This window comes from Stereum hirsutum, assembly GCF_000264905.1.
Source record: "Stereum hirsutum FP-91666 SS1 unplaced genomic scaffold STEHIscaffold_2, whole genome shotgun sequence".
Lineage (NCBI taxonomy): Eukaryota > Fungi > Basidiomycota > Agaricomycetes > Russulales > Stereaceae > Stereum > Stereum hirsutum.
The window spans coordinates 2,105,347-2,130,976 of record NW_006763132.1 but is presented as its reverse complement, the minus strand read 5'-3'; the positions used below and the strand labels follow the sequence as shown (position 1 = coordinate 2,130,976).

The 25,630-nt window shown below is 50.6% G+C and overlaps 7 protein-coding genes across 7 annotated transcripts; 3 read left to right on the top strand and 4 right to left on the bottom strand.

Moving 5' to 3' along the window:
- Positions 1-4,173: 4,173 nt before the first annotated feature.
- On the top strand, positions 4,174-6,680 carry STEHIDRAFT_118334 (uncharacterized protein). The gene is made up of 2 exons (XM_007299936.1): positions 4,174-4,584; positions 4,740-6,680. Exons 1-2 carry the CDS (start codon positions 4,481-4,483, stop codon positions 6,424-6,426), a joined length of 1,791 nt encoding a protein of 596 aa, XP_007299998.1. The 5' UTR covers positions 4,174-4,480; the 3' UTR covers positions 6,427-6,680.
- Positions 6,681-6,983: 303 nt separating this feature from the next.
- STEHIDRAFT_128168 (uncharacterized protein) lies at positions 6,984-7,414 on the top strand (the record flags this gene model as incomplete). Its single annotated transcript, XM_007299935.1, has 2 exons — positions 6,984-7,175; positions 7,310-7,414. The coding sequence occupies 2 exons, from the start codon at positions 6,984-6,986 to the stop codon at positions 7,412-7,414; spliced, it is 297 nt and encodes a 98-aa protein (XP_007299997.1).
- Positions 7,415-8,379: 965 nt separating this feature from the next.
- Positions 8,380-9,320, bottom strand: STEHIDRAFT_107820 (uncharacterized protein; the record flags this gene model as incomplete). Its single annotated transcript, XM_007299934.1, has 3 exons — positions 8,380-8,453; positions 8,487-8,712; positions 8,802-9,320. The coding sequence occupies 3 exons, from the start codon at positions 9,318-9,320 to the stop codon at positions 8,380-8,382; spliced, it is 819 nt and encodes a 272-aa protein (XP_007299996.1).
- A 403-nt stretch (positions 9,321-9,723) lies between these two features.
- On the bottom strand, positions 9,724-10,971 carry STEHIDRAFT_107819 (uncharacterized protein; the record flags this gene model as incomplete). Its single annotated transcript, XM_007299933.1, has 5 exons — positions 9,724-9,984; positions 10,087-10,215; positions 10,296-10,407; positions 10,649-10,725; positions 10,849-10,971. 5 exons carry the CDS (start codon positions 10,969-10,971, stop codon positions 9,724-9,726), a joined length of 702 nt encoding a protein of 233 aa, XP_007299995.1.
- A 2,838-nt stretch (positions 10,972-13,809) lies between these two features.
- On the bottom strand, positions 13,810-15,123 carry STEHIDRAFT_118331 (uncharacterized protein). Its single transcript, XM_007299932.1, has 2 exons — positions 14,659-15,123; positions 13,810-14,564 (listed from the first exon to the last, which is right to left on the bottom strand). The coding sequence occupies exon 2, from the start codon at positions 14,399-14,401 to the stop codon at positions 14,057-14,059; it is 345 nt and encodes a 114-aa protein (XP_007299994.1). The 5' UTR covers positions 14,402-14,564; positions 14,659-15,123; the 3' UTR covers positions 13,810-14,056.
- Positions 15,124-19,806: 4,683 nt separating this feature from the next.
- On the top strand, positions 19,807-21,705 carry STEHIDRAFT_165583 (uncharacterized protein). The gene is made up of 2 exons (XM_007299931.1): positions 19,807-20,403; positions 20,471-21,705. Exons 1-2 carry the CDS (start codon positions 19,943-19,945, stop codon positions 20,973-20,975), a joined length of 966 nt encoding a protein of 321 aa, XP_007299993.1. The 5' UTR covers positions 19,807-19,942; the 3' UTR covers positions 20,976-21,705.
- Positions 21,706-23,168: 1,463 nt separating this feature from the next.
- Positions 23,169-25,403, bottom strand: STEHIDRAFT_152876 (cysteine proteinase; the record flags this gene model as incomplete). The annotated part of the gene is made up of 11 exons (XM_007299930.1): positions 23,169-23,389; positions 23,450-23,622; positions 23,696-24,027; positions 24,089-24,116; positions 24,175-24,199; positions 24,255-24,339; positions 24,400-24,495; positions 24,560-24,605; positions 24,664-24,737; positions 24,799-25,039; positions 25,156-25,403. The coding sequence occupies 11 exons, from the start codon at positions 25,401-25,403 to the stop codon at positions 23,169-23,171; spliced, it is 1,569 nt and encodes a 522-aa protein (XP_007299992.1).
- Between the last annotated feature and the right edge of the window lie 227 nt (positions 25,404-25,630).

Sequence of the window (25,630 nt, the reverse complement as noted above, 5' to 3'; positions counted from 1 at the left end):
TTGATCCCGTCGCGGTCTTTTCCTTCTCTTGACCCCCATCTTTCCATGGAGCACTACAAGGAGAAGTCAGCTCGGCGTTCTCGTTCTTCTGGAGGAGCTTTTGCCTCGATATGGGACTAGGCTCGAGCTATGCGATGCTAACAGAGCACCCACACTCAGGCATAAAGTTGCAGTGAAACTTCGTCATTGCTCCGAGACCGGGTGATTATTTGCTCGCTTTTTTTCATCAGCAGATGTAAAACAGGAGATCGACGTCGATATGTATTCCGGCTCAGCTTGGAGCACTCTTGGAGCGCAGTTTGTCGTCGTGTGGGGATAGCGGGGCATCTTCGGACCCAAAATAGGACTTTCAATGACTTTTGTGCCTTATACATATGCAGTCTGGGTCGTATTCGTCGACGGGCGCCGGAACGAGGCTTACAATGCGCGATTGCAACGGGGAGAGGTGTCTCGTCCGGCTATTCTCAGACTCCTGGTGCTGTGAATATCGTATGTACGCGATGGGACGGGGAAAGTTTGCGCTTTTTTGAGTTCGCATCTACTTACTTGAGGTTCTTGGCTCTTCTCACTGCCCCCTCTCTTCTGTACCACCACCACAAGAACAACAACGGCGCCTGGTGCAACGAGCTAGGCCTCTTTCGTTCCTCCTCTGGCGTATCCACGAGCTTGAGGTTCCCGAGTCTGCTTGCTTGCGATCAACATCTTCTTCTGGACCTCCGTTTGGTTGATCTTATACCTGATTTATATTCTTGTTCCGATACTGCATTCAGTCCTCCCACGTCTTGACCCACTGGGAACTCTACCTGCTTGATCGTTTGGACTATTTGTTATCTCGTCTCCATCGCATCGCTCTTGCTCGAGATCGTTCGACGCGACGCAACACACATAACTACACGACTCCGCACGCTACACCCCACTTCGTGTACGAAGGCTGGCTAGACGGAAAACATTGACGCCTCATAAGAATCGGGACGAGAACAAAGAGTTCAGGGATGGCGACGCCGACAGACACGGAGTTGACTTTGCTCAACGAGGACCTCGGTTCGTTGTTTATTGGGTACACTGCTTGTTGTATGTGCGTGATTTCTTCCTCTTCCTCTTATACAATATTTTCCTACTGTGACTGTGTCCGTGTGTTTGACGATGAGATGGGTGTTGCGACCGTCTGCGATGTGTGGTCTTCAACGTGGTTGAGGGCAGGATGGCACCATAAGCGCCCGCGCCACAGCAAGCCGCGGGCGCTCTTGCGAAGTTGGTTCGATCCTGAAACGATGCTGACATGAACTTTCCCTCTCAGAATATTCGGAATCACGATTATGCAGATTTACATCTACTACAAACGATACTGGAGGAGAGAGGTCTACACCATGAGGATATTCGTGAGTTGTTTTCCATTCCTGCCTACATCATTCTCTTCTCCGCCCGTCTCCGTCTAACTGGTGATGCTACCCTCTTAGGTCACTTTTCTGTGGTACGCCTGAACTCTATTCGCTGTGTCTTCGTTCACTTATCACCGACCTCATCTACGTAACGTGCAGGATCCTCGATATCGTCCAAATGGCGTTCACGAGCCATGCCGGGTACTTCTACCTCATCTCCCATTTCGGAGACGCGACGTATTTGATCACGCATAATGTTGTATGGTACGTTGTATACACCGTTGCCATCTCTTTTGTGAATCATTCACTCCTTGCTTGAATCTGGATACTTATGGTTTTTTTTTGCCGCTGACTGTGGCGCACGATCGGTGGGATGTGGTGTGTAGGAGTGTCGAGGTGCGTCCGTGAATTCTTACTCTCTTTGTTTCGCGGTAACTGATTCCTCGTGTATGGTGCTGAACCTCTTTTTTGTGTTTGCAGGCTCTATTCGTGCTCATCGTGAGTCGCTTCGGACTTTCCTATGGTTAAGGCGTGGTTTAAATCGTTGGCTCCCGACCTTTGTAGGCACTCAGCGACTACCTTGTTCGATGGTACGTTATCTCTTGTCTTCCGCACATTTCTCCCAGGAAAAGGCTGATGGAATTCGACCCTTCATCCAGTTTCTATTGCTCGAGACTATGGACATGTAAGCTGTTCGTTATCCTTCTTTCGGTAGTCGTGCCAATGTGTTTAATCCCAACCATGGCTCGTTGCGCATTGTCGTTATATAGTAAGCACGAGCAACATCTATGTGGCCGTTGGTGTGGTGCGTTCCGGTTTCTCCTTCCTCCATAACAGAAGCTGTGACTGACAGGCTATATCGTTGATAGAATGTAGTATCGTTCATTTCCTTCGGTGTGTTCTGCTCTTGATTCCGGTAGCGCCGTGTAACTCATCATACTATCATAATGGACACTAGTTTGTGGCATCCGTGAGTCCGTCTTGCTTCAACATATCACGCTCGCGTATTCATTCGCTCACTTATTCGTCGGACCAAATCTTTCTTCGTATAGTGTTGGCGGCAACACAGTAAGTGTATCGATCCCTGTCTTCGATAGCTCTAGGGACACGGATGGACTTACGAAGGTTTTCATCTACAGTCGAAAGATAGGACCCGAAGCCGATAACGTCGCTGTTCGTCATTCTTTCTTCTCCAATCCCCCATCGAAACTGACGCTCAACACCTCTACTATCGTTTCGCCATACATGTGTATAACCAGTGGTCCATCTACCTCAACACAAGCACAGTCGTCCTCTCAGACACGACGATCGCAGTGGCGTTGTTGATATGTCTGAGGAGAGTAGACGATTCAGTTGCGAAGTATGTCTCTTGTGCCTTTGCCATAATCCTCCCTGTTTGTTATCTAGTCGACCTCGGCATTCTGCGCTGGCGATCATGGACTGATCACGATGATGTGTTTTGTCTATAGGACTCATTCGCTTGTGGTGAAACTGATTCAATATGTGGTCGGCACGAGTATGTTGACCAGGTAACGACATTCCTCCTCCCTTCTCTTCCTTCCTCACGAAGACTAATTGGGACCATTTGATGCCTCGACAGTCTATGTGCCATCGCCGTCCTTGTCTCCGTACGTACCCATCCCTCTCATCAACATCCAAAGAATACTGGTTCGACGCTTCGTGCTGAAGCCATTACTTGTCCTATCTAGTTCTCAGTCCGCCCGCACACGTTCATATTCATGGCGTTCTTCATGCTTCTATCAAAACGTAGGTCGTCCTAACCTATCCCTCCTGTCCCCTCCTTCTCTTCACTCTCTTTTGCATGAGCCCACCACTGACCGGACGATGATGACTTGCATATTGCTGCGCACAGTCTACTTCAACGCAATGTTAGTAAACCTCAACGCACGCACCGCCATCCGCTCAGACCACTCCAAATCCCCTCGCACACGACGACATAACCACTCTCATCCTTGTCCTGCTTGCGGAGCGAACTTGGGAGTGAGATATGATGCCCATGAAGATAATGCATGCAGAGAAGGTGGTGGGAACGGTGGAGGGAGAGGTGATGCAGAATCACAGATCTCCACGGAGCCGCTGTCGTTCAGCTTCACGAGAACGGACGAGATATTGGGGTATAGTGTGAATTATAACGTGCCATGGCATCATGAGGGGCGTGATGCGGAGATGGGGGTTGGAGACGGGGAGGTTGTGGGGCGTGGAAACGGAAATGGTGGAGGGATGCAGGAGGGGTATGGGATGAAGGAGGTTGGGAGGGTGGGTGGTGGTAGCGCGAGTGGAAGTGGGAGTGGGAGTGGTAGGACGAGTGAGGAACAGGAGAGGGATGGAAACGAGAGGAGGAACGGGGATGATAGGGGAGCAGAGGGGGGTTGGGGCATGGGATGGAGCGTGAGGTTGGGGAGATGGCGATCATGACGTTGCGTTCGCTCTGAGGGTAGTATGATTATTGTAATCTAACCATGTATCTTGTACATCAACTTTCTATTATAGGACCGGGATTTGTGTGTCTTATTGTACCAGAGGGGTGAGTATGAATCTGGCTGCTTGTGTGGCGCAGGTGTGGCGCCGACTTAAATGTGGCGCCGCTTTATGTTTCTCTGGTAGGGCCGCTCCGGTAATTCCGAGTCGCTTTCCTCTGACAACCGTCTTGCTCAGTACATATCGCCGTCTGATAACTCCGTCAGGGTCTCCCAACAATGGATATCCCATCCTTTTGTTCCTTTAGCGCTCACAGCCGATTATATCCCAGAACACGAGGCAGAAAACTCGTGGAAAAGGATCCACTCTTCCACGAGGCCCCTATCGCACAGAGCTCCCACCTTAATACCACCACCATTCACCATCGTCACTTTCATCTCAGACGTCGCGATCTAGCTTTCGTTGACTTTGACTTTCTTTTTCTAATATATTCTGGACACTTGATTATCTATACACTTGTTTGCATACGCACCGACTCGACGCGCAGGCTTCCAGGGTCTGGCTTCAGCGCTCTTTTGGGAAACAAATTTCAAGGCGAAATTGGGGGACCGCACGTCCACGTATCGGCTTAAAGAAGTGTGTAAGGAGGCGTGAGGAGAACGATGGACGCGTCTTCTCGTAGAGTTGGTCGTGGTGGCAGCGCCATGCCTCGTATTTATCCGGGATACGGCGATGAGAGTTCGTCGATTGCGCCGTCGTCTGCCTAGTACGTCCCATTGTTGCCTCGCATTCTTCTACCATATCATTCTTTCAATTCGTCTTTATTCCATCATTTTTACCCGTATTTACGCATCTCATGGTGCCTACTGAGCCCTCGTGGAAAGGACAGCATGCTGATATTTTGTGCATGTTTCTCTGCAGCCCGACAACAATAACCACTGGAACTTCACTTCCGCCATCTCAGCCCCCGAGCGCCGTAGGAATCACGAAGAAATCCCAAGCCATGCCTGTAGCACCACCCCCCTCATCCGAGTCAATCTCTTCATCAAGAACACCATTCATCTCTGCTCCGACTCAATCCCGAGCACCTACGTCCGATGTTAGTGCCTCATCGTTCTCATCGGGACCCGTACCCGCATCGAGCATCCCTACCGCCTATACAGCACCACAATATCCAACGCTTAGATCACCTACCACATCCGCATCCTCATCCTCTTCTGCCCCCATCGCCGCTCCTCAACCGATTTTCGCTCCAGTCCCAGTCCCAGCTCTTGCCGCTTCCCCACCTCCAGCTCTTGCCGCTTCCCCACCTCCAGCCCTTGCCGCTGCTCCACTTCCTGCCGTCATCAGAGTCCCACCCTCCATCCTTGTCAACTCAAATTCCCACACCATGCCAAACCCAAGCCCGTATTCGCAAATCGTTCCACGCTCGTCGGCCGGACGTCGAAGAGAACCACCCGGAAGGAGTGGGATTCCTGCCCCTGCGAGTAGTGTTCCCACCACCGAGGCTCATGGCACGAGAACTACAGCACGACGCGAACGAGAGCGTGGTGAGGGACAACCATCCTCCCCCGTTCTTACTCGTTCGCGTCGAGCCGGTGACGCCTCCAATCCTACCGTTACCTCCACTACCACCACCGCTACTCGATCTCGCCGCACAGGCACGGTCGCCCCCACTTCTCCACGTACACCCGGACCTGCTGGATATCGCACCATCGCGCCCTCCTCGACCAATACTCGCACGCGCACGCGCACTCGTACAGGCACGACCGCCGTTACGACCTCCTCCGCTCGAAGACGCAAACTGAGGAAGGAAGCGCTCGATCGGAGGTTGTTACAGACGACGATCGCGCTTGTGTTCGTTGCGATCGTGGTCGTGATGATGTTCGATAGGTCTGCGTTTAGGGGGTGGTTATGGGGTGAAGAGGACACGTTGGGTGGAATTGACGGCGGCGGTGGTCGAAGTAAGGGTGGGATATTTGGTCGACGTGCGGAGCCGAGGGTGGATGTGGATGATGATTTGTTTGCGTGGCCGGGCCCGGGCTCTGTCAGTCAGAGTGCGAGGAGTCATGCCGATACGACTGGTAGACAGGGTAGAGAGACTACGACCCAGACAAGGGTTGAACATGACGATGAAGACGACGACGAGCGGCCTTTGTCGATGCCACGGACGCCTGCTCCTGTCGCCCCACCGCCATCGCATCCACCTCCGCCACATGAGTCGGCAGAGGAGCTTTCAACTGCAGTCGGTCCACGTGTTCCGAACTCGTCGAGTGTGTCGTTCTTCGATCCGCAGAGGGTATGGGAATATATGCAGTCGTCTTCACCACCACCTTCTTCGCCACCACCTCCACCTTTCTACGACTCCAATTCCGGATTCGAAGAGCAGGCATCGTCACGAGCAATGCGTGTTCCACGTGTTAGGGAGATTATGGGTCCGAACAGAGTTGACGACGGAGGGGCAAGGAGGGTGGAGAGGTTGCATGGGGGGAAGAGGGAGTTGAGAGAGATGTATGGACTTGGTTATGATGCAGGAGCTCCCTATGGGAATGAATATGGCGAAGCGCAGGGGGTAGGTTTGTGGCAGAGGATTGGGGGCGGGCAGTGAGGAGGATAATGTTGTTATGTGTGAAGTCTGTGAGTGACTTGGGAGTTGAGTCTTATTTATGCGCGCTTTGTAATACAACTGTACATAAGTTAGATGATCGTGTTCCTATTGAATCTGGAGAGACTGAGTGCAGCAGGTAGTGGTTTATGGATAGGCGGTTGTCTTCTTGGTTGTTCCTTCAGCGGAGTTTCCGTTTTTACGTAGTATATGTTTTATTTTATGTTGTGCTGCTCGCGACAATCCGATGCTGGTTGGGCTTTTCGTTCGCGTCCACTTTACGCCAGGTTCTTGTCGACGCCACACTTCGCCACACTTGATCGGCAGTCGCGAACAGTCACGCGTGACTGTGTAACGACTGTGACTCACTCGATCCCGCCACGCCGCCACAGCGCAACCAGCCTTCTCTCCGACTCCCTTGCTGCTCCGTATTATTTCCGTTATCCTCTAGCATTCTTTTGGTCGCATCACACCGGCACCTAAAGGTTACCCTTGAAATCCCAACCATTCCACTACCGAGCCCTCGAAACATTCCAATTCTCTACCGCTCCGACCGCACCATGGGCTGGTTCACATCCGAACCCGAAAAACCAACCGCGACCTCGCGCACCGACCGACAAAAATGCTGGGACGCAAGAGACACGTATTTTGCGTGTTTGGATGGTGCGAAAGTGATCAAGGCGGGTACGGAAGGTGCGGGGATCTGTGCGAAGGAGAGGGGGGCTTATGAGGGGAGCTGTGCGAAGAGTTGGGTGAGTCTTAGCTCGTGTTTGTTTTGTCATATCGAGTTGGTTTGATATTGGGTCGGACGGTTTTATGGGAGGACTTTGTGCTTGTGTAAGGGTGTAAGGTCTAATGTAATTGTTTACTGTGGATGACGGGATAGGTCGCGTATTTCAACCAGAGGAGAATATTGGCGGAGAGACAAAAACCGATGCTTGAGGCTGCAAATTTGCAGGCTGAGGAGGCAAGGAAGAAGGCTTCGTCATGACCCAGCTTGAGCTTCTGCCCGTCTTCCTTTTGATCTCATCAATACGTACATTCCTGGTACGTCGTATTCTTCTCTTTGATGTTGATGTCGTGAGACGAATATTTTGACGTGCTCCATAGTTCGCCTTTGGTCTGAACACTATAGCTCGCTACCGCCCACGCTTTCCTCCGCACAACTCCATCATCCAGCTGTACTGTATCATATCCTATTCGAGTTCGCACACCCTCACGAGACTATCTCTTCTTCTGCTCGCTCCTGGTCCCAACTTCTTACGACTCGCCCACAATCACTACTCACTGCAACCCATATCCTGCCTGTTGACTAACCCTGTGGAATATGCATCGCAGTATCATGGGCATATACACAAACTGTGGTTCAACTGGAGAATGGCGCCTTGAGTGTCGTGCCGTAGTGTCCCTTGCTCAGGATTTTGTCTGTGAGGACGGCTTTCATCCGAACTTGCTTGAGGGCCATCCTGTTCCTTCATTTGTTGCGCGGATGGTAGAGTAAATAAGGCATGGTTGTGTCTCTGCTCACTCAAGAGCGTTTCTACGCTGCTGCCGTATCTCACTCGTCACTCAGTTGAGTGGCCCGGGCCATCCATGTCGTTTCCAAGGACGGCCCACCTGTACGAATCACTCACAACATCTAAATCGCTAGCCTCTTGCTACTTGTCTATTTCCTGCGAATTTTGCAGTCGTACGTAGAGGTTCATATGCATGCACGAATCGTAGGACAGTCAGGTTTCAAATCGACGATAACATAAACAGCATAAGCAAAGCAAAATAGAGCGTGAAAGCACAAGGTAGAGAGGAGAAGTCCAATTCTATGAAATCCTTTGGCGGTAGCATGCGCTATCAAAGCACGTACACCTTTCAATCTATCTTCATCCCAGTATCACGCTAACTCCACAACCACAACGCCCGGACCCGAAGCTCAATCCAACATCTAATCGTAACCATCACCTAAACATTCCGCATATAATCTTGCTCCTCCTCCTCCTGCTCTTCCTCCTCTTGCTCTTCCTCCTCCTCGTACGCTCCGTTCAATCTTTTCGAAAACTACACCAAACCTCCGAATCCTAGACCTAGGAACGATCTCTGCCTGCCGGCGTAATGGCTGGGAATATCGCCAAGGTCCTGCGTCTGAGGCGGTGTGGTCGGCTTAGCAGGTTTGTAGTGCTGGATGGGATGGAATTTGCCATAGATGGCCTGGGTGATATCCGCGGTGGAGGTAGGTTCGTCATCGTAGGAGCGCCTGGGCGGATAAGTATGCGGTTCTTCGAGTTCCATGTCGGGCTGATGAGCATTCACAACCGAGCAATCACATTCGGTCAGCACATTAGCACCCCTCCACAGGGCTGTACAACACGAATGAAAAAACTCACCGAGACCGAACGCTCGTCAACAGGTGCAATATAAGCCGGATTATGCACAAGCCTCGAGAGACGACCATCCGCAGAGTACATCCTCACGAACCTTTCCTTCGAGGGTCCGATTGGTCTCAGGCGTGCTTTGCGCTCCTCATCGCTTTCGCCCATCGTAGCTTGAGCGTTATTCGAGGAGGTTCGTTGAGGGCCGTGGGGTTGAAACTTCTCGTTCCTCTCGCCGGGCATACGGCCTTTCCCCTTGCTTTCGGACAACGGCACGACGTGAACAAAATCATCCTCGTCGGAGTCCTCGTTGTGGGTTTCGTCCTGGTCTGTGCTATTCCCGGGCACGAAGGGCAAGTAAGGATCGGCGGCGTCCTGGGAGGTCGTGGAACCTCGAGTACGTGTTTCGGTGGATTGAGATTGCTGGGCTGACTGGTAGCCGTGCACGCGAGTAGCATTACTGACTTCGCTATGGCCACGGTGTTCGCCAGATGAGTCATTACGCGAGTCCTTCGACGACGAGAAAGAAGACATGTCGTCAAGTTCCAAATCAAGTTCACGTTAGAGGAATGGGTCAAGAGAGATCGCAGTCAAAGCAGTGATGGTGGTTGAAAGCAAGAAGAGATGGGCCAGTCCGCAGTCAGACGAGAGGTCTTATATACGCGGGCCACTTGGCCGCCGAGGATGGCAAGGCTCTAAAGGGACGTCCATTTTGGGAACAAGGCAGCCGTTTCATTGCCGGCACGTGCCATGTTTCATTGCCGGCGGCGGCGTCCCTGGGCGGCCAGATTCATCATGGACCTACAAGTAGTGGTACAGTCTGTATCCACCTGGATGCCCTGCTGAGCTGGTTGATACGCTGAATAGTTACTACACGCAAAACAGCATGATCGTGTCCGAACTAGCACTACTTTCGGCATCCCCACGCTCGGTATCTTCAGCTTTGTCCACTACTTCCTTCTACACTACCTCCTTTTGCCTCAAGACCTTCTATACCAGCCGGCATCACGGCATACTGTGGAACCTCAGCTGTTCCCGCCGATGCTCGGTCCGAGCTTGTTAGTGTACTTGTAGGTATGTTGTGCGATCGAACTGAAGCGACGGTCAAAGGCGGAAGCGGAATTTCGATTGTGTATATCGTGTCCCAAATGGTCATCTGCAGATGGACCAGCACGACTATGATGACAGAGTAGATTCCCTAGTGAGATCAACGGTATATTCGATAAGTAGGTTGTCCGACGAAAGAAGTAAGAACGTGGGAGGTTTGGATAAAAAGGTGTTACGCAGTCTTCGGACTCACAGATAGATGCACAGAAACGTCCTGTAGGATATTGCTCGTGACGAAGTCCGATTCAAGTGCCGGGGAAAAATCGTTGACTGTCTTTTGAGTACGGAATATCCAGCCGCAGTTTGTCGCGATCACTGAGGTCTATGCAGAAAATATCCAATGAAGGGTTTCATTCGCGACACTGAAGGTTGGATGCAGGGAGGTTCACGGCCTCCACGTACCCAAAAGAAACAGTACAAGGCCCCCGACTCAACTAATATAGCCAGAACTCTCTCGACCTTCGTGCGACGGCTGGAGCTGCCTAGATTGGTCTTGATGAAACTACGATATATCCTGGGGAAGGAAGCCGTGAATTCAGGCAGCGAGGAAATATGTGAAAGCAATCACCATGCTTTGAGACTGATGACCCCCGTGGCTACGAGGTTTGCTGTCAAGGTGATGATGCTTGAGATAAAGGAGACCTTAACGTTCCCGAGGTTCGAGGACCCTGTTATGCCAACTAAGGCATCAATATCAAGGTCGATCATGAGTATCGGAAGTCAGGCCCTTGAGAGATAGAAAGTGCACTACTCACGAGATATTAACGATGATGCCAGAAAGGTAAACGCAACAACAGCGATAAGTCTTCTTCGGCCCCAAAGTAGCCATGCTCTGTGAGCAAGTATACAGTCACTAAAGACCCACTAATACATAGGTAGAAATAACACTCTTAGAACCAACGATCAACGGCGAACTCCAAGGCCTTCATTAGAGTGGACCATCAGTAAGACTCACATTGACTGTGGGCAGGTACCACTGCGCTAGAAAGTACCAGCCAGGTACAGGACCGCGAACTCCGTTGAGGAAGTCAGTGATCGCTATCGAGATGGCCAGATACGTCGACGAGACAGCGAACATCACGATGATGATAGAAATTATAGTATACTTCAGAGCTATAGAGCTATGGTCTTTTGAGCTGATAGACTGACATAGTAAATACTTCAGAAGCAATGGATTTTGACTGGTCTTGCGGTACGTACCTAAGAATATAAATACATATCACGGTCAATGTGAGAAAGACACCTGAAATATCATGCCAACGTGAGTGTCAGTTGGACCCAGAATGCGTGCGAGTTTGCGCTTCATACGAACCGTAGCATACACTTTGACAGACGATGGAGGGAATCAAGACGTTGGTAGTCGGTGAGCCCAAATCCTCGTAAACAGTAGCGCGTGTCTTTAAATCTAGTACTCGATAGTATTGATGAGACTCCGGAGAAGCATAGGGCATGCTATTAGCGATGCAGACGAGGCGACGAGATGGTGATAGTGATAGTACGAGAGGATTGAGAGAGCATATAAGTATCATGTCAGTGCCGAACTGATCCAATCAGCACACTGTGAACCAGGAACTAACTCATCAAACTCCCAACTTCAAATCTAAGAGGCGTACCTATGATCTGGAGCTTAGCAAAGTGCCGATGGGAAGTAAGTGGAACTCTAGGGAACTATTGCCCTGAGAAAGGCGATAGACTTCGTGAGCTGCCCTACATAGCACTACGTGTCCTCCTGCGCCGCATTATTACTCAGTAGGATCCCTTCACTGCTACAAATGAGCGGTCGTATCTCCTCTCTGTAGGCTTAGATAGCCTACGAATGTATTTGCTTGCATTCTTAATATTTGGGTGCGGTAGGGATGCGATACCGAGTGTCGATCGCTGCTAGCAAGACGATCATGACATCGTGATGGATTTGCATCATTATGCATGATTGAACATCGTGATCTCTCACACCTGGCTACATGCCCGAGATCACTGTTTCGTCCACCTTTGCATCAGGTTTCTGTCCTCAGGACTTCCATGGGGAGCCATCCAATAGATGATATCTTGTGTGAAGGAAGGACCTGGAAAACTCTTTCATTCGACGTGAATGCTGCACAAAGACATCTACTTGTTCGATCCGTAGTAAGCTCTACTATCTCACCTATGATAGTGCAGTATAGGATAGAATGCTGACGACGGTGGGTTGATCTGCTCTAGAGTACTGTAACATCAGACAAAGCTCGTAGGGCGATCTGTGAGTGGGTCTACCATCAGATCCAGTAGGAGATTTTCGTCGTGTATCATCCATCATCACGACGGAGATTTGTGTGGGAGAGAGCTCGCGGTGAGTCATATTCTTCCATTGAGTGCACAACCATAAATATGTATCGTCTTGCACATACTTCGTCACTGTCATTTCTGCTCCTGCTATGCGGCATCAACATCGAATGCTTTTGTTTCTGTGGATAATGGCACGCTACGGTATGTAGGTCGTTGGTGTGTCTTGTGCATTCCCCGCGACTGCAACCTATGGTGATCCATTTATAGGACTATGCATCAACACGACAGCAATTGAAAGCAGTATTCTGCCACCGACAACCAGACCGCCACTCGGGTCTGAGCCTGACGAGACAAGTACCCTCGTGTGTCTGATATCATCCGTGCTCATCTATTCCCTATCACTTATATGATCATGTTCCTCAGGCTTTTGTGAACACCGTGACAGAGCAAACGAACACCGACACTGGCATACCTAGCAACACCGTTGCTCCTGTGAGCACCCATGACGTCCCAGCGCATGCATTGCGGTCATCTGCGCTAACAAAGCTCTCCGATGCAGACCTTCGTCAATACGATTACTGAAGATGTCAGCACTCCAGGTACTACGGAGGCATCGTCTAATAGAGGTGTCAATGCTATTACATCGACGTTATCGATAAATACAGGACCGACTCCATCTCCCTCTGCATCGACGCAAACAGCACCTCAGAACAGTATCAGCACGGAAACTACGACCGAGATCGCCACTCTTTCTTCGACCTTCGAAAACAGTCAGGGACCTCCTGGTACGAGAGCAGACTCGGAGAGCGCAGGATCAGGTTCCCCAATCAACACCAGCAACGGCTCTGAGACAAGCTTGATTCCAGGTAGCAGCGAAACGCATTCAGCTTCAGTGTCTGCGGATGCCCGAGTAACGAGCGCCACGGGGTCTTCATCCGTAACGAGCACAAGTGCAGGCACTACCCCTGCTCCTGGAGATGCGACAAGTGGAAGTGCGCGGTATTATGGAGAATTGTTTGTTGCGCAAATCGCGTTCTTTGCCTCTATCGTCTGGTACTTTTGAATGGAACACGAGAAGTCAGACGCTCTGTCGGTGGCGATGAAACCGACAGGACGCGGATTCACCATGAGCGTGTCACTACTGACTTTTGGAAAGAACTGTACGCAGTCAAATCAGGAGCTGAAATAGCCCAAAAATTCTAGCTTGTATGTTCATGGCTAGTAGTACGCAAGACTCGGAGGCGATTTTCGTGCGTACTCTGCTCGTCGTCGTAAGGCAGACGCACCTTATTAAGTATAATGTCATATATAAGTATTGATTAGTGGGCCACTGTATGTGAGAAATACAAAGCTAGACTGGTGATTGAGACGAAAAGTGAGGTTTTGAAGGCTTAGATTCGATGGTGGCCAGATGATGGCAGCTGCCAGTAGTACTTGGCACAAATATTTGGCCAAAATCGCAACGGGTTGTGACAGTGCTGTGACAGGCGCGTTTCGGAAAGAATCGTGACTGTTTTCACGCCTTCCGCCAGTCTTCCGCCGACGTCGAGCAGCGTTCGTCATCATCTTCATGCACGGTGCTCATGCATCTCCTATATTCTCCTATAGTTCCAAGTGGTCATCGACGGTAGGGCCCTTCCGCCTCCTACGGCTTTTTTACACATGTATCATCACACAGGACCGAGAAACTTGGCAAGGTAACGGTGTGATATTGTCGCACTCTCTTCAGGCTGCTAGTTGACGAGAACGGTGAACGTCGTTGTCATATATTAACTGAACTGGGATTTTTTGTTGCTTGGAGTATCCCTCTAGCGTCTTCTGCTAACATACACAGAGGCATCACCTCGCGTCGAAGACAGACGCGTCGCACATAAGTCGGACGCGTCTCTGAGTCGCTTGCCTTACCCGGAGTTTTGACATAATGTGTCTTCATTGGCGCTCAACATTCCACGTCTCGTATCTCCACCCGCGCCGGATCTACACTTGCGTGCTGTCGTGCTCTCTCTACGCTGCCCGGTCCACCTTCGAACTATCACTTCCATGTAGGATCCGATAGGTTTGTGGAGGGTACTCAAGATGCACTGGCAAAGCACACAGCGATCTAGACCAGCGAGAAGATTCCCGTTGAGAGAGGCGCAGATGGCGGGGACGATGTGCCGATGAATGTAAGGACGGTGAGGGGAGTTTGGGGGTATGGCGAAGGCCCGAGACTTGTGGAGGCTATAATGAAGAATGCAGGCAAGCATATGTATAATTTGGATCCAAAAGGAAAGGTTTATGCCTACGCGAGTCGTTTGTGTCGCAGATGTTAGCTGTAATGTTATGGTCTGAAGCCGTGCTGACCATATATGCCATCTATCTAGGTTCGTCGACCCACATTTGCATATAGGAAACTATACTACTCCCGTTGTACGTTTTACCACCGTCACCTCTTCGTCCCTCTGCTTTTCCCCGCGGTGTATGTCAATGAAGCCAAGTTGTTTTTTGTTCTGGTACCGTATAGGCACGCACGCACGCTTTTGGGACCGAATAGACGTCGCATTATTGCTCTCTGAAACATAACTTGAGAGGGGGGCGGTGGTCAAGGAGGTGCAGGGTTTGTATGTCGCTGTGAAGTATTTTGGAGCCCAGGCGAGGACTCCGAGTGTGAGTACACAGGTCACTGTTCTGAGGTTGTTGCCTGCCTCGGTATCGTCGGCGAATGTGAATGCGGAGGATGAGAATCTGGGTGGTGCCACAGGGGCTGGGACTGAGACGAGTGCATTTGCGGATGTGGCGTCGGTAAGTCTGGCAGCGTTCCAAACTTCTAGTCTTCCCTCCAACTGTCAACGCATGCCATCGAATCAAAGCAAAGCAACGGTGGGAACAGGCTAACTAGACTCGACTTCGCTTCGCTTGACGGATTGAATGATTGATAGTGGCGACGCTAATGTCTCTATTTGTACGTTTCTAGGGCAAGATACCCATCATGATTCTAGCTTTAACCCAGACATGATTGCTACTGCTGCCTCTGAAGGTAGAAATTAAGAAGCTCGGGATAAATATCCATCTGACAGTTGTTGGAGCAACAGAGGCGCATCTCATTGCGAAGGAGATCGGAGAAGTGCAAGTCGGCGTGATCTTGGCCCCTTCAAGGCCATTTCCTTCTGCTGGGAACAATACTTGTGAGTCCCCCAGTCTTTTTTTGTCGCCCAAATTTGGATCCACGTCGCCTCGTTCTTTTCATTTTGTGTTTCTGGAACGCAGGATCACACGCATGTACAGTGTTGTCAGTTGTTTCGTGACCCGGGATTGCTTCTTGGATGTATGCGAGACCGGCTGGCCCGCCGTTGTCGAAGGTCAATTGGTTCTCTATTCCTCTGAAGAGCAATGCGATGGTAGAAATCAGGACGCGAGTCGCGGAACGCTCGAAATCGCCAGGTTACATCCCGGATGGGCAAGTCTTCCTCTTCTTCCCTGGCCTTCGAGTTGGTCAGATCATACTATATCCCTTCACTGATACACACGCTCACCGAACAGTCACCCACGACTCGTTACAGCGACATTCACCTCGATGCGGAAAAACGCGTTTCGAATTTTCGTGTTGCCACAGTCTCGCCACGGCTCTCGGAGCAGATCGGAGCTCACCGCGCAGGGACACCTGTTGCAGAAATCCGCGCCACTTGTAAGTAGCATCGCTGTGGCCAGCCGCAACGCAGTGTCATGAAAGTCGTTCCTCTTGCCAAAGTGCCTTTATTATGCTTCCGAAAATTTTGCAACTCATCCATACTTATACCTTAGTGGTTCAGACAATCACTGAGAGACAATATCTAGGAGGGAGCACTGTTGGAAGTCAACAACCACATAATAGACAACTCTCATCAATGTTTTAGTTATGATTCCTCCTGAATATGGGCCTGATGGTTGCAGATTCCGTAGAGAGGTGAGTTACATACTCCATCCAGCCAATTTAGTGCATCTCCTTTCAATCATATTCTCTCGAACTTGTGCATGTGCAAGTGCCGGATCTTACCAGGTGGTTCGGGGTCCCAGTTGGTCAGCTTACACGTCTGTGGCGAGCATGTGGCAACACGAAATCGCGAAACTCGCGATTCCGCATCGAGGTGAAAAGCGCTGTAAGAAACCTTTCTGATTTCGCCACGCGGACCAGGCCGTACTCGAAGCAGGAGGGCGCATCTAGAAGGCCGAGACGCTTTTCCTCGAGTCGACGAACCTCGAGAAGCTACTCTCGGACAGTGGCGGTGAGAACACCGAAGACTTGACGGTGTATGCGCCCGGTCAGTATGATCTCGTCGCGAACGAGGGTGGGCTTCGAGGGCAAAGTCGTTTCGGCGGTGTCGCCGAGGCGAGGCCTGGTGGATCTGCTCTAAATCCTGATCTCTGCCAAGGGAAGAACGAGGAGTAGCAGTGTCCATCTGCGGATGAACCATCGCATTGGCGGTGACTCTTGACGGTCAACCCTGGCTGAAATCTGCAGCATCATCATGATTCCGGATGAAGCACCAGATCCATCAAGGGTATGCGTACCGCTGTATGTTTTACTGCTGTTTCTGTGTCTTTCGTCATATGTTCTCGCAACTTTACCGCTAGGGAGTCTTCAGCGGATCCGCTTGTGCGTCTCAAGTGACGACTGCGTTGATGACACGGCAGTCAAAGTTCTGCGATGGTTGGGTTTATCCGCATCCTCACGCCTTAATTCTGACTTGTTCCCGCTATTAGCGGTTACTACACACCATGGTGATTGATCACCAGTTCGGGCTTCACGTTCATGCATAGATGTTTCGTGCCCACAAACGGGATAGCCTTGGATTGGCCTCTTTATGATTCAGTAATCCCCTGGAAATTGAGATCTGTGAGAGGCCATGAGACGGTTTTGTTTCTCTTGGGACCATTCTTGGTCCCAGCCAGTATAGTGCACGATTCCATGATCGCTGAAAATAGCGACGCCGTTGTGGCGGTCCTTCCATCATGTTCCAGTCAATCCTGGAAGTGGCTCGACTAGACTTCTCGCGAGTGTTTCAGGACCAAGACTACGCCCACAGTTTGCTCTCGGTGTCTGGAAGTGACTCGAGTGTACTTATGGATTGGATGTGGTGGGTATCGATATCTCATGACCCATTCCAAGCGATCCTCATCTTTAGAGTACTGCTTGACCCGGGACCGGAATGGCGACATGCTGATCCTTGTTCCGACCGTCATGGACAAACGACCGGTATACGCACGTAGATTATTGCTATGATGCGCCCCAAAGCCTTCCGAAGCTCTAGCTTAACATGCTTCAGATGGTATTCGGGAATGGGTGTCAAGCCTTAGACGTCTGTACCACCGGTTGTTATATGAACCTGTGGGGCAACCAACCATGCCTCTACCCACAAATCGTTGGGCGCATCAAAAACGGAACATACATGCAAATGGTCAGGGAATGTGTGTACGGATTGCCGAATGGCGTGACGCCTGTGGGACAAAGTGAAAGCCGAGCGCTTTTGCCTACATCAACCTCAACTGTCGATTTAATCAGCAGCGATAGAGCCATAGGGCCACATCTCCTTCGAGTTTGAACCCATAGCAATGAGAATGCTGTATGTATATGGCCTGGTCATCGTATCCGGAGCGCAGCGCAGCGATCTCGGGTCTTGGTTCATCGTCATTTCTTCTCCCCTTCCCCGAGAAGGTATGGTCGAGCAAGCTATTCATGGCGTGGATACCACCCGGTCCGACTAGTGCGTGAAACGAGTTGCAACGGAGAGCGGCCAAGAGCAAGTCATATTCTTAGAGCATCTTCCTAAGTATTTGCATGGAGAATTGATGTGCTTGCTCTACATTGCAGACCCGTGCTCTATGGCTATCACAGTGTCTAGATTTAATTCCTTATTCTACCTTGGCGAGATTGCTGAGCTCCCTTCCTTCCTTTTCCAGGCAGAGAGGTTCAGAGATGTTGCGATGTGGGCCACGAGGCTAGCGTCGTGCCTTCGTTTTTTTCTACCTCCGCTGAACCTTGCGGGGAAGTATGTTGCTGAATCATTCCTACCGGTAGCCATAGTCAACCGCAAGTTCGTACCGATTCTACTCATTCTAGTTTAGTGCCCGACCTGGTTTCGCCGCGCAAGATAAATGGGTACGAGCGCCCTACGAGGCACTGCGACTACTATTAGCGCTGAAGACACGCCACAAATGAGATGATCGTATGCGGACTCGATAGGGAATAGCATTTCAGTAAGTAACATCTTCCGGGATTCCATAGCCACATTAGGACTGATTGCAACGCCACTTATGTATTGTTGAGATCCTGGTCGCCAACTGTACAACCAGCGCAAAGTGGGTGTATTACGGCCGCGATAGTGTACTGGTATGAGGTGGAGTGCCATCGACTCTCCAAGCGTACTTCCCACCCATAGCAGCCAATACAGAGCTTTCCATGCTCCGGGACGAGCAACGTACTTGATGCGATATGCAGCCGTTGTCAAGTTTCGCGTTGGCGGGAGACCAGCTGAGCTCCAGAATGAATGGTTCGTGCATATTCCATGGAGAGGTGCTGATCCACGATGACAGAGGTGGTACTCTAACTGCGTCCCGAGTGCAGGGTGGCGGCAAACGTGGTCCGACCTCCGTTTTGATTCCGAGTTACTTCATTCATTATGCGGATGCATTCAGAATCTCCGCTTCGTCGTGTTCTTCTGCGTCCGATTATTCTCTGCGACCTCTGATGATATCAGGGCTCGTAGCTTTGGGTAGTTTACCACCCATCTTCCTCGCAAAAGACTTGTCTGAATGGCCGGTGAAAGCATGCCTGCTATGCACTGCCATAGCGCACAACTGTCGACCTTGAGCGCGCCGAGGAACACGGACAAATGGCCCTGTCGACGGACATATCTCCTCGATGCCGAATTAGTAGAAACGTATCCGGTGACATATTTCTGTCTGCCCCTAAGTCGTTGCTATGGATCAGAATGGGCTAGAATAGGTGCACGTTCCCCATGAAGCCACAGGCAGGGCACGCATCCGGGACATTCGCCTCGAATGTCCGGCCGTGACAGTCTTCTGTTTCCTTCTGTTCGTTCGATTGAGACAGGATTGGCACTGCGCATTGAGCACTGCGGTACCGTCTTCGCCATGAATCAGATCGAGTGCGTCCCAACATCATGATATTCTGTCCTCTGTCCAAGATCAGATTCAAAAGAGGATCACTCGGGTTCGTCGACATCGATGTCGGGTTTCATGGTGTATCCTAGTGTACAGTCTTCATCTGTCCCATCGACAGCCTTATCCTGTCATCATTATCGCTACTTACCAGCTTTGGGATGTCGTTCCTTTGCATCGTACAGACAAAAGCAAGGAACATCATATGATCGCGGTATACGTACACGTCGGGAGTCGGATTCCGACGTCAAGGCTCGCTCACAGTCGCAGATCGAATTTCATCTCGTACGCGCCGCACTGCCAGAAGTACAGGGAAGTGCGTACCGAACATATCATATGCATCGCTCGATGGCAATAACTGTGAGCGCTTGAGGCGTTGGAGATGCCTGCCCTGCCTAGGCAATTGATCCGAATCATGATAATGGGAGGAAGTGACGTCCGGCAGTACAAAAAGATCGCGGTTGGGCGTAACGTGTCGTAGTCCACGTACGTCCGCTTTTCCCCCGTCTTGGCTGCTCTATATCTGTCTCCCGACCTGCAGGCAAATCTGTACCTAACTCTAGAACCTACATATACTCGGTGGAACGAGTCTACCCTATCCTGCCTCTTCCCCGTACCCCTTCACTGTACCGGGCCTCTCTCTGACTACGATGCAGTCCATCTCGAATGCCGAAGCATCTTGCTCTAAGAACAACTACAACTATTCTACACTCTTCTCTTCGGGTCTCCGAGTGATCTCTCGCCGTCAGCCCGCTCCCACTCGCCACACAGTCCCATGGCCTCGTGATGCTTCCACGGCCAAATCATCACCATCATCACCACCTTCCTCGTCCTTCCCATCCATACGATCCCGCTCGTCATCACTGTCGTACTGGAAGACCTTCCTGACATCTCGACTATTCGTGCGTAGCACCGGCAACTCGACGACTACCACCACCAACTCGTGGACCGACAAGTCCCACGTTTCGCCACTGCTCCCCAATGCCATAGATGAGAAGGTCTTGAAGACCGCTCGACGACGGACGCTTCCCTGTGGTGCGCTTTCTCGAGAGGGTGTTCAATTCGATCAGTGGACCCCACAGAAGAGCACATTAAAGGATATTGTCGCCTCGTACGTTGATCATCTCAGCTCTTTGGAAGTCATAATGCTAATTCCTCCGCTATACGAATTTCCATAGCGATGACGATGCATCCTCGATGTACTCTGTCAATTCCAACGACGAGAAATCCGTCCCTCTTGAACCAATAGCGACCCCTTTCTCATCGGCAACAATGCCCCCCAGCTCCAATGAGATACTGGTCTTCCAAGACTCGCCATCATTAACGGCCAGCCGCCCATCGCGACCTCGTCCTACTTCATTACCATTATTTCCGTCCGCTTCCGTACCCTATTTCGCCTCGCACCCGTACCGCACGCCCAGTTTCACCGAGTCCAAATCTGAACTCAACGCAGACCTGGTCCTCGACTCCTGCACAGATACTGGTGTAGAGGCGGACGTCGACGATGACTCAAGCCTGAGTGACGAGGCAGAGTTGAGCGATAGTTCAAGCGAGGAATGGGATGTCGACGAGCTGGTTGACGCTGTAGGTTCAGGAGCTGCGGATGCGGATAGCGATACGCTCGCGGACGATAGTGATGGGGAAGATTGGCGCCAGTTTCATGCAGAGTGGATGGGGCTGTAGCGCAATCCGGTTCGGGTCAGGTCCCCAAGGCAAATACACTGCTATGGGCGCATGGGGCGGTGGAGGCTGTGAGTTCGTCACACTTATCCATGGACGGTGGGGTGGGTGCTGTTGGGAACGATGCGCCGTAGGCGCAGCAGTGAAGCCCTTGGTGGTGCGAGTGTGCGGGCGTTCAAGGCGGCTATCATGTTTATAGGTCTGTCGCAAACTACATCTCGACGCGGACGATTGGCACGGACAGCCTTCTGTACACTATATGGGTGCATTCTCCCTTCTCTTTGTTGATTTCCCTCTCCGCTTTCATCCTTGGCGATGATCGCTACGAGATTTCTCTTGATTCCAAGTTTCACTCTCTGATACAGGTCACTTCACATGCACCTCCTGTCCTTCAACATCACCATCATACATACAGCACATCTTTTCCTATCTTCCTTGATCCTACAGCATGCCACCACCTTCAAGTTGCTATGTATCACGATGCAGTACGTTTCCTGGAGACACTTGCATTTTCTGATCCTGCTCTGTACAACATACCTTTACTTTCTGTTCACCTTGTCTCGGTATCGATTCTCACTACGCCTACGAGCTTGTTTGACGTGTATGCCCTCAACTCTTATACCTGCTTTCGTTGCATCCATCCATCCTAGTAACACGTTACATGCGCCTCGATGACCAGCTATATATTACGCTAATTACTTCATGCATTGTCCTAAATATATACATACCTGACACGACCAACAGCAATGTCCGACAAAGAGAATCAGCAGCCCGCGGTAAGCGTTCCACCAGATAAAAGCCCATATGACGAAGGCCATAACATCTCATAGACACATACATCTAGTTTCAGCGCGATCTGCGGTATCTCCCTCATAAAACTCTCGCGTCCGTCATGAAACTGCGAATGACGCTTCCATGCCTGTGGATTTTCCGACGATCAGATTGCAGATCAATCACTCGTCGGCGAAGCTGCCTCACCTCAGTTGTCCTTGAATCTGGACATGACACTCCTTGTGAGTGTACACACGAAGACCTACGGTGACGTTTGACGAATCCGGTGGTGGAGGCCAAGAAGACTGAGATGTACCACATTCATTGCTAGTGAGTACCTCATAGGACCGGCGAACATTATGTGGGTACTTGCCTCGTAGCTGCTCTTGAACTTAGCTGCTTCGTCTGGGTCCGAGATTCCGACCAATCTATGGCTTGATGCATGCACTTGTACGCCCATGCAGGATGGGCAGAGATTGTAGTCAAAGCATGTAACACTGATGTTGACACAAACAGTTAGAGCTTAACCGAGAGTGAAAGGCGAAACTGGCGTACTGCAAACAGCGATATCTAAATCCCTTGATGAATTGACTACAGCCGCTGCATTTGACGTCTCCGGGTGTTGTTTTCGCAGGACTGCTAGGTGATGGTGGCTGTTTCGTTACAGAAGAATCAGGTGTGTCTTCATTCGGAGGTGCTGGGTTGGCGGGGGGCATAGAATCAGAAGGTGGAGATGATGTATGCGTGGTCTCAAGGGGTGGCGATAATACACGGTTTGGAGACTCGCTTGATGCCAGGATTTAGATAGAGTCCGAATGATAAGATACAATATCTGTGGCACAGACATACTTTGTTCGATACACCATTGGAGGATCATCATTCCCTGCCTCATCGACGGGAATTGGGACGGATGGGGTGGATGTGTCGGCGTCTTCCTTAGAGATTTGTTCGACGTTTACCTGAACGGACACGCTAGCCTTGGTATTGTTTGTGGTACCCTTAGATGGCGGCTCTAGTTGTAAAGGAAAGGCCTCTTTCTTCGTACGAATGTGTTGCTCTTGAACACCATGCATGTGAGCTTCCAGTGTCGTAAGGTCCTTTCCTCGAAAAGTTGCTGCTGATAAAGGCATCTTGGACCCATATTTCCTGCGTCGTATAAGAAAGCTGCAAAGAGAAAAGGGCATGATCCTTACGATGCATCGAAGTCTGCGGGAAAGGGTATGGTAAGTGTCCATATTGAAGAAGTCCAAGGAGACCTATTCGTATGCACGTACTTGCGGCTATAGAGTGACTATTGAGCATTTCTGCATGTTTCTGCGCATACTTTCTTCTCCCTGACAAATGATTAAGGGCTGACAGTGGATCATCGTCCGCTCTTTCTGAGGTACGGTCAATTCGAATCTATATTTATCGTTAACTCCAGTATTAGGCAGCGCAAGTGTGGCAGTCATCCTTCACCTGAACGACATAATCACCGGCTTCCAAATCGATCTCTATGTCGACGCTTCGATCCCAAAGCCCATGATGGTTCGACGACGCCACAGGTTCGTCTCCATCCTTCTTGTAAATGCAGAACTCAAGACTGAAGTTGACTAGACTTTCCATCCCCAAGAAATAACGCTTGTCTAACTGGGCTAGAACGATCACTGCGCTAGTATCTTGAGATAGTGAAAAGGTGACTTCAAATATATTAGCGCGAGGCTTACGGCCGGGTTGAGGGACCATCTCACAAGAAACATCACCGAACTCAGCAGGCTTTGGGAAGACACCGGTGTCCACGGACAACCATAGTTGACTCAAAGCCCACTCGTCGTTGAATAAGCGACATTTAGGAACCGAGTCCCAGATTTTGAGAAAATCGTGGTATTCCATGATGAACCTAACACACACAGGAAGATAATCGAAGAGGCGTTGGTGTAGTACCCTAGCAAAGATTGGAAGAAGGCACGCACTCTCCGTCATTTCCGAACTTATATTCTAATGCGTGGAGAGCTTCATCAATTGACCACTTCTCCTGAACCCACTCCTTACTCCCATCGCTCCATTTACCGGACCAATCTGTCTCTCCCCAGGGGTTTCTGAGTTTGACAAACCTTCTTCCCCTGTATTCGACCGCTCTGAGAATGGCGTAGGCATGGCGAGCAGAGAGCCCACTATCAAATGAGCGTGAAGTGTTGTTCACACTGGGCGTCAGATATCTGTCCTTTGCAACACAAGCGAAGACGCGATCCTTGTTCGCGTTCATCAGTTCTTCCTTCCAGAAGAGGTCCCGGTCGAGTATGTCCTAAACGTGTCGCGGAGACTGAGAACCGGATTGTTCGATGAACAATGGAAAGCATGTATACCTGAACATGAAGTCTCGATGACACGGCCCTGTAATATCCTGACCTATTAACGATCCCATACCTATACAATGGTAACATTAACGTACCCTGTCAGGTCCTCAACTGCTTCGACTAGCGGTGAAAAATGAGGTCAGGTTACTATAATTTCAAGCAAATTCTGGTGGACGCTTGCCTGCATGTCCTCGTTCTAAAGCCGCGTAATCCCCGTGCAATTTCGCGTATGCCTTCTCTAGGAGAGGTACCCAAGTCTCCTACGGGATTTAAACATGACAATCAATTAGAGTATGACTGTGCGGGCAAACGAAACCCACGTTCTCTGTCATGGATCTTGCAAAGAAAAGTGTCTTGCTGCCTTTACGGGCCTCATTGAAGTAACGATCTTCGTCACCCTTGTAGATCATCCGTTCCTGAGGTTCAAGGTCAGTAACATGCCTATTGGTCAGTCTGCCCAGATGCTACGAAATAGCGTACCCTGACATTGAGTTCTTCCCAGTGGGGTATCTTCACAAAGAGGATACTAAATACCAGCGATCAGCAACTGATGAGGAGGCTGCTGCACTGCCCAGAGAACATACTCGTCCACAATAACATCCACCCACCCTGCATCTCTCCAAAAGATGAACCCATACACTCCAACTTTTTCATCACGCTATGTGACAGAGCTCCCGCGATTTAGCTTGTAACGAGCGAAGTGATTCAGCCGGGCTCACCTCAACACAAATCTTTTCAATCAGGCCCGCAGTCGCGACGATGCTCAAGCCGCTCAAGAACCAGCAGTCGCCGAGGGTGTCGCTTTGCGATATATCACTTGCAGTAGCGCCGTCCACGAAGAATTGCGGACTATCGAATATCTCGTTGACGCGGAGAGTGTCAGTGGGAAAGTACATATCCGTGGCGTCCAGACCGTGCAAACAGCGCTCCCTATCTTCCAAGAAGTCGAAGTCGATATCCCTGTATAAAGATGCCAGTTACCACACGGACATAGAACTCAAGATCTATATGAGCACTTCACTCCGAAATCATCTACGTACTGGCAAGAACAATATCAAAATGAATTTGGATCTCACCTAAACCTTCTGTTAGCCCGCCGGCACTCGCGCGCCAACTTCTGCACTTTCCTCTTACACCTCGCGATTGCGATGCCGAGCTCAGAAGTGACAATCAAGCCAGCCTTGTTGACTTTCGGTCGCCCCACGATTTCGGCTAGTCTAAGATCCGACTGTAACGTCTGGCTCTGCGCCACCTCAAGAGGGTCCGGCATCTCGCCACTCATTTGAGTGTCTCCGATCTCGTCCGAAGTCGGTGCGGCGCGCATAGTTGAGTGAAATGGACTAACGATGCATCAGGAAGAAAGCGAGGTGGCTTGATGAGACCTCAACACCCTGCTCTTTCAATACTTATAGAGCACTAACCCTGCCCATATGCCATGTGTGGGTCTTATGACTCGTCGTAGGCGCGGGAAGAGATCGTGGAGAATTTGAGTCAAAGTACTGTCTGGTTGAAGTACAAGTAGTTCTATTTGGAGTCAGATAACGGTGAGAA

Excerpts from the sequence above, each read along its gene's own strand:
- STEHIDRAFT_118334 (XM_007299936.1), top strand. The coding sequence starts at position 4,481 with ATGGACGCGTCTTCTCGTAGAGTTGGTCGTGGTGGCAGCGCCATGCCT. Across the intron at positions 4,585-4,739 it reads ATTGCGCCGTCGTCTGCCTA|CCCGACAACAATAACCACTG; the intron begins GTACGTCCCATT and ends GTTTCTCTGCAG.
- STEHIDRAFT_118331 (XM_007299932.1), bottom strand. The coding sequence starts at position 14,401 with ATGCTTGCCTGCATTCTTCATTATAGCCTCCACAAGTCTCGGGCCTTC.
- STEHIDRAFT_165583 (XM_007299931.1), top strand. The coding sequence starts at position 19,943 with ATGCAGTCCATCTCGAATGCCGAAGCATCTTGCTCTAAGAACAACTAC. Across the intron at positions 20,404-20,470 it reads TTAAAGGATATTGTCGCCTC|CGATGACGATGCATCCTCGA; the intron begins GTACGTTGATCA and ends GAATTTCCATAG.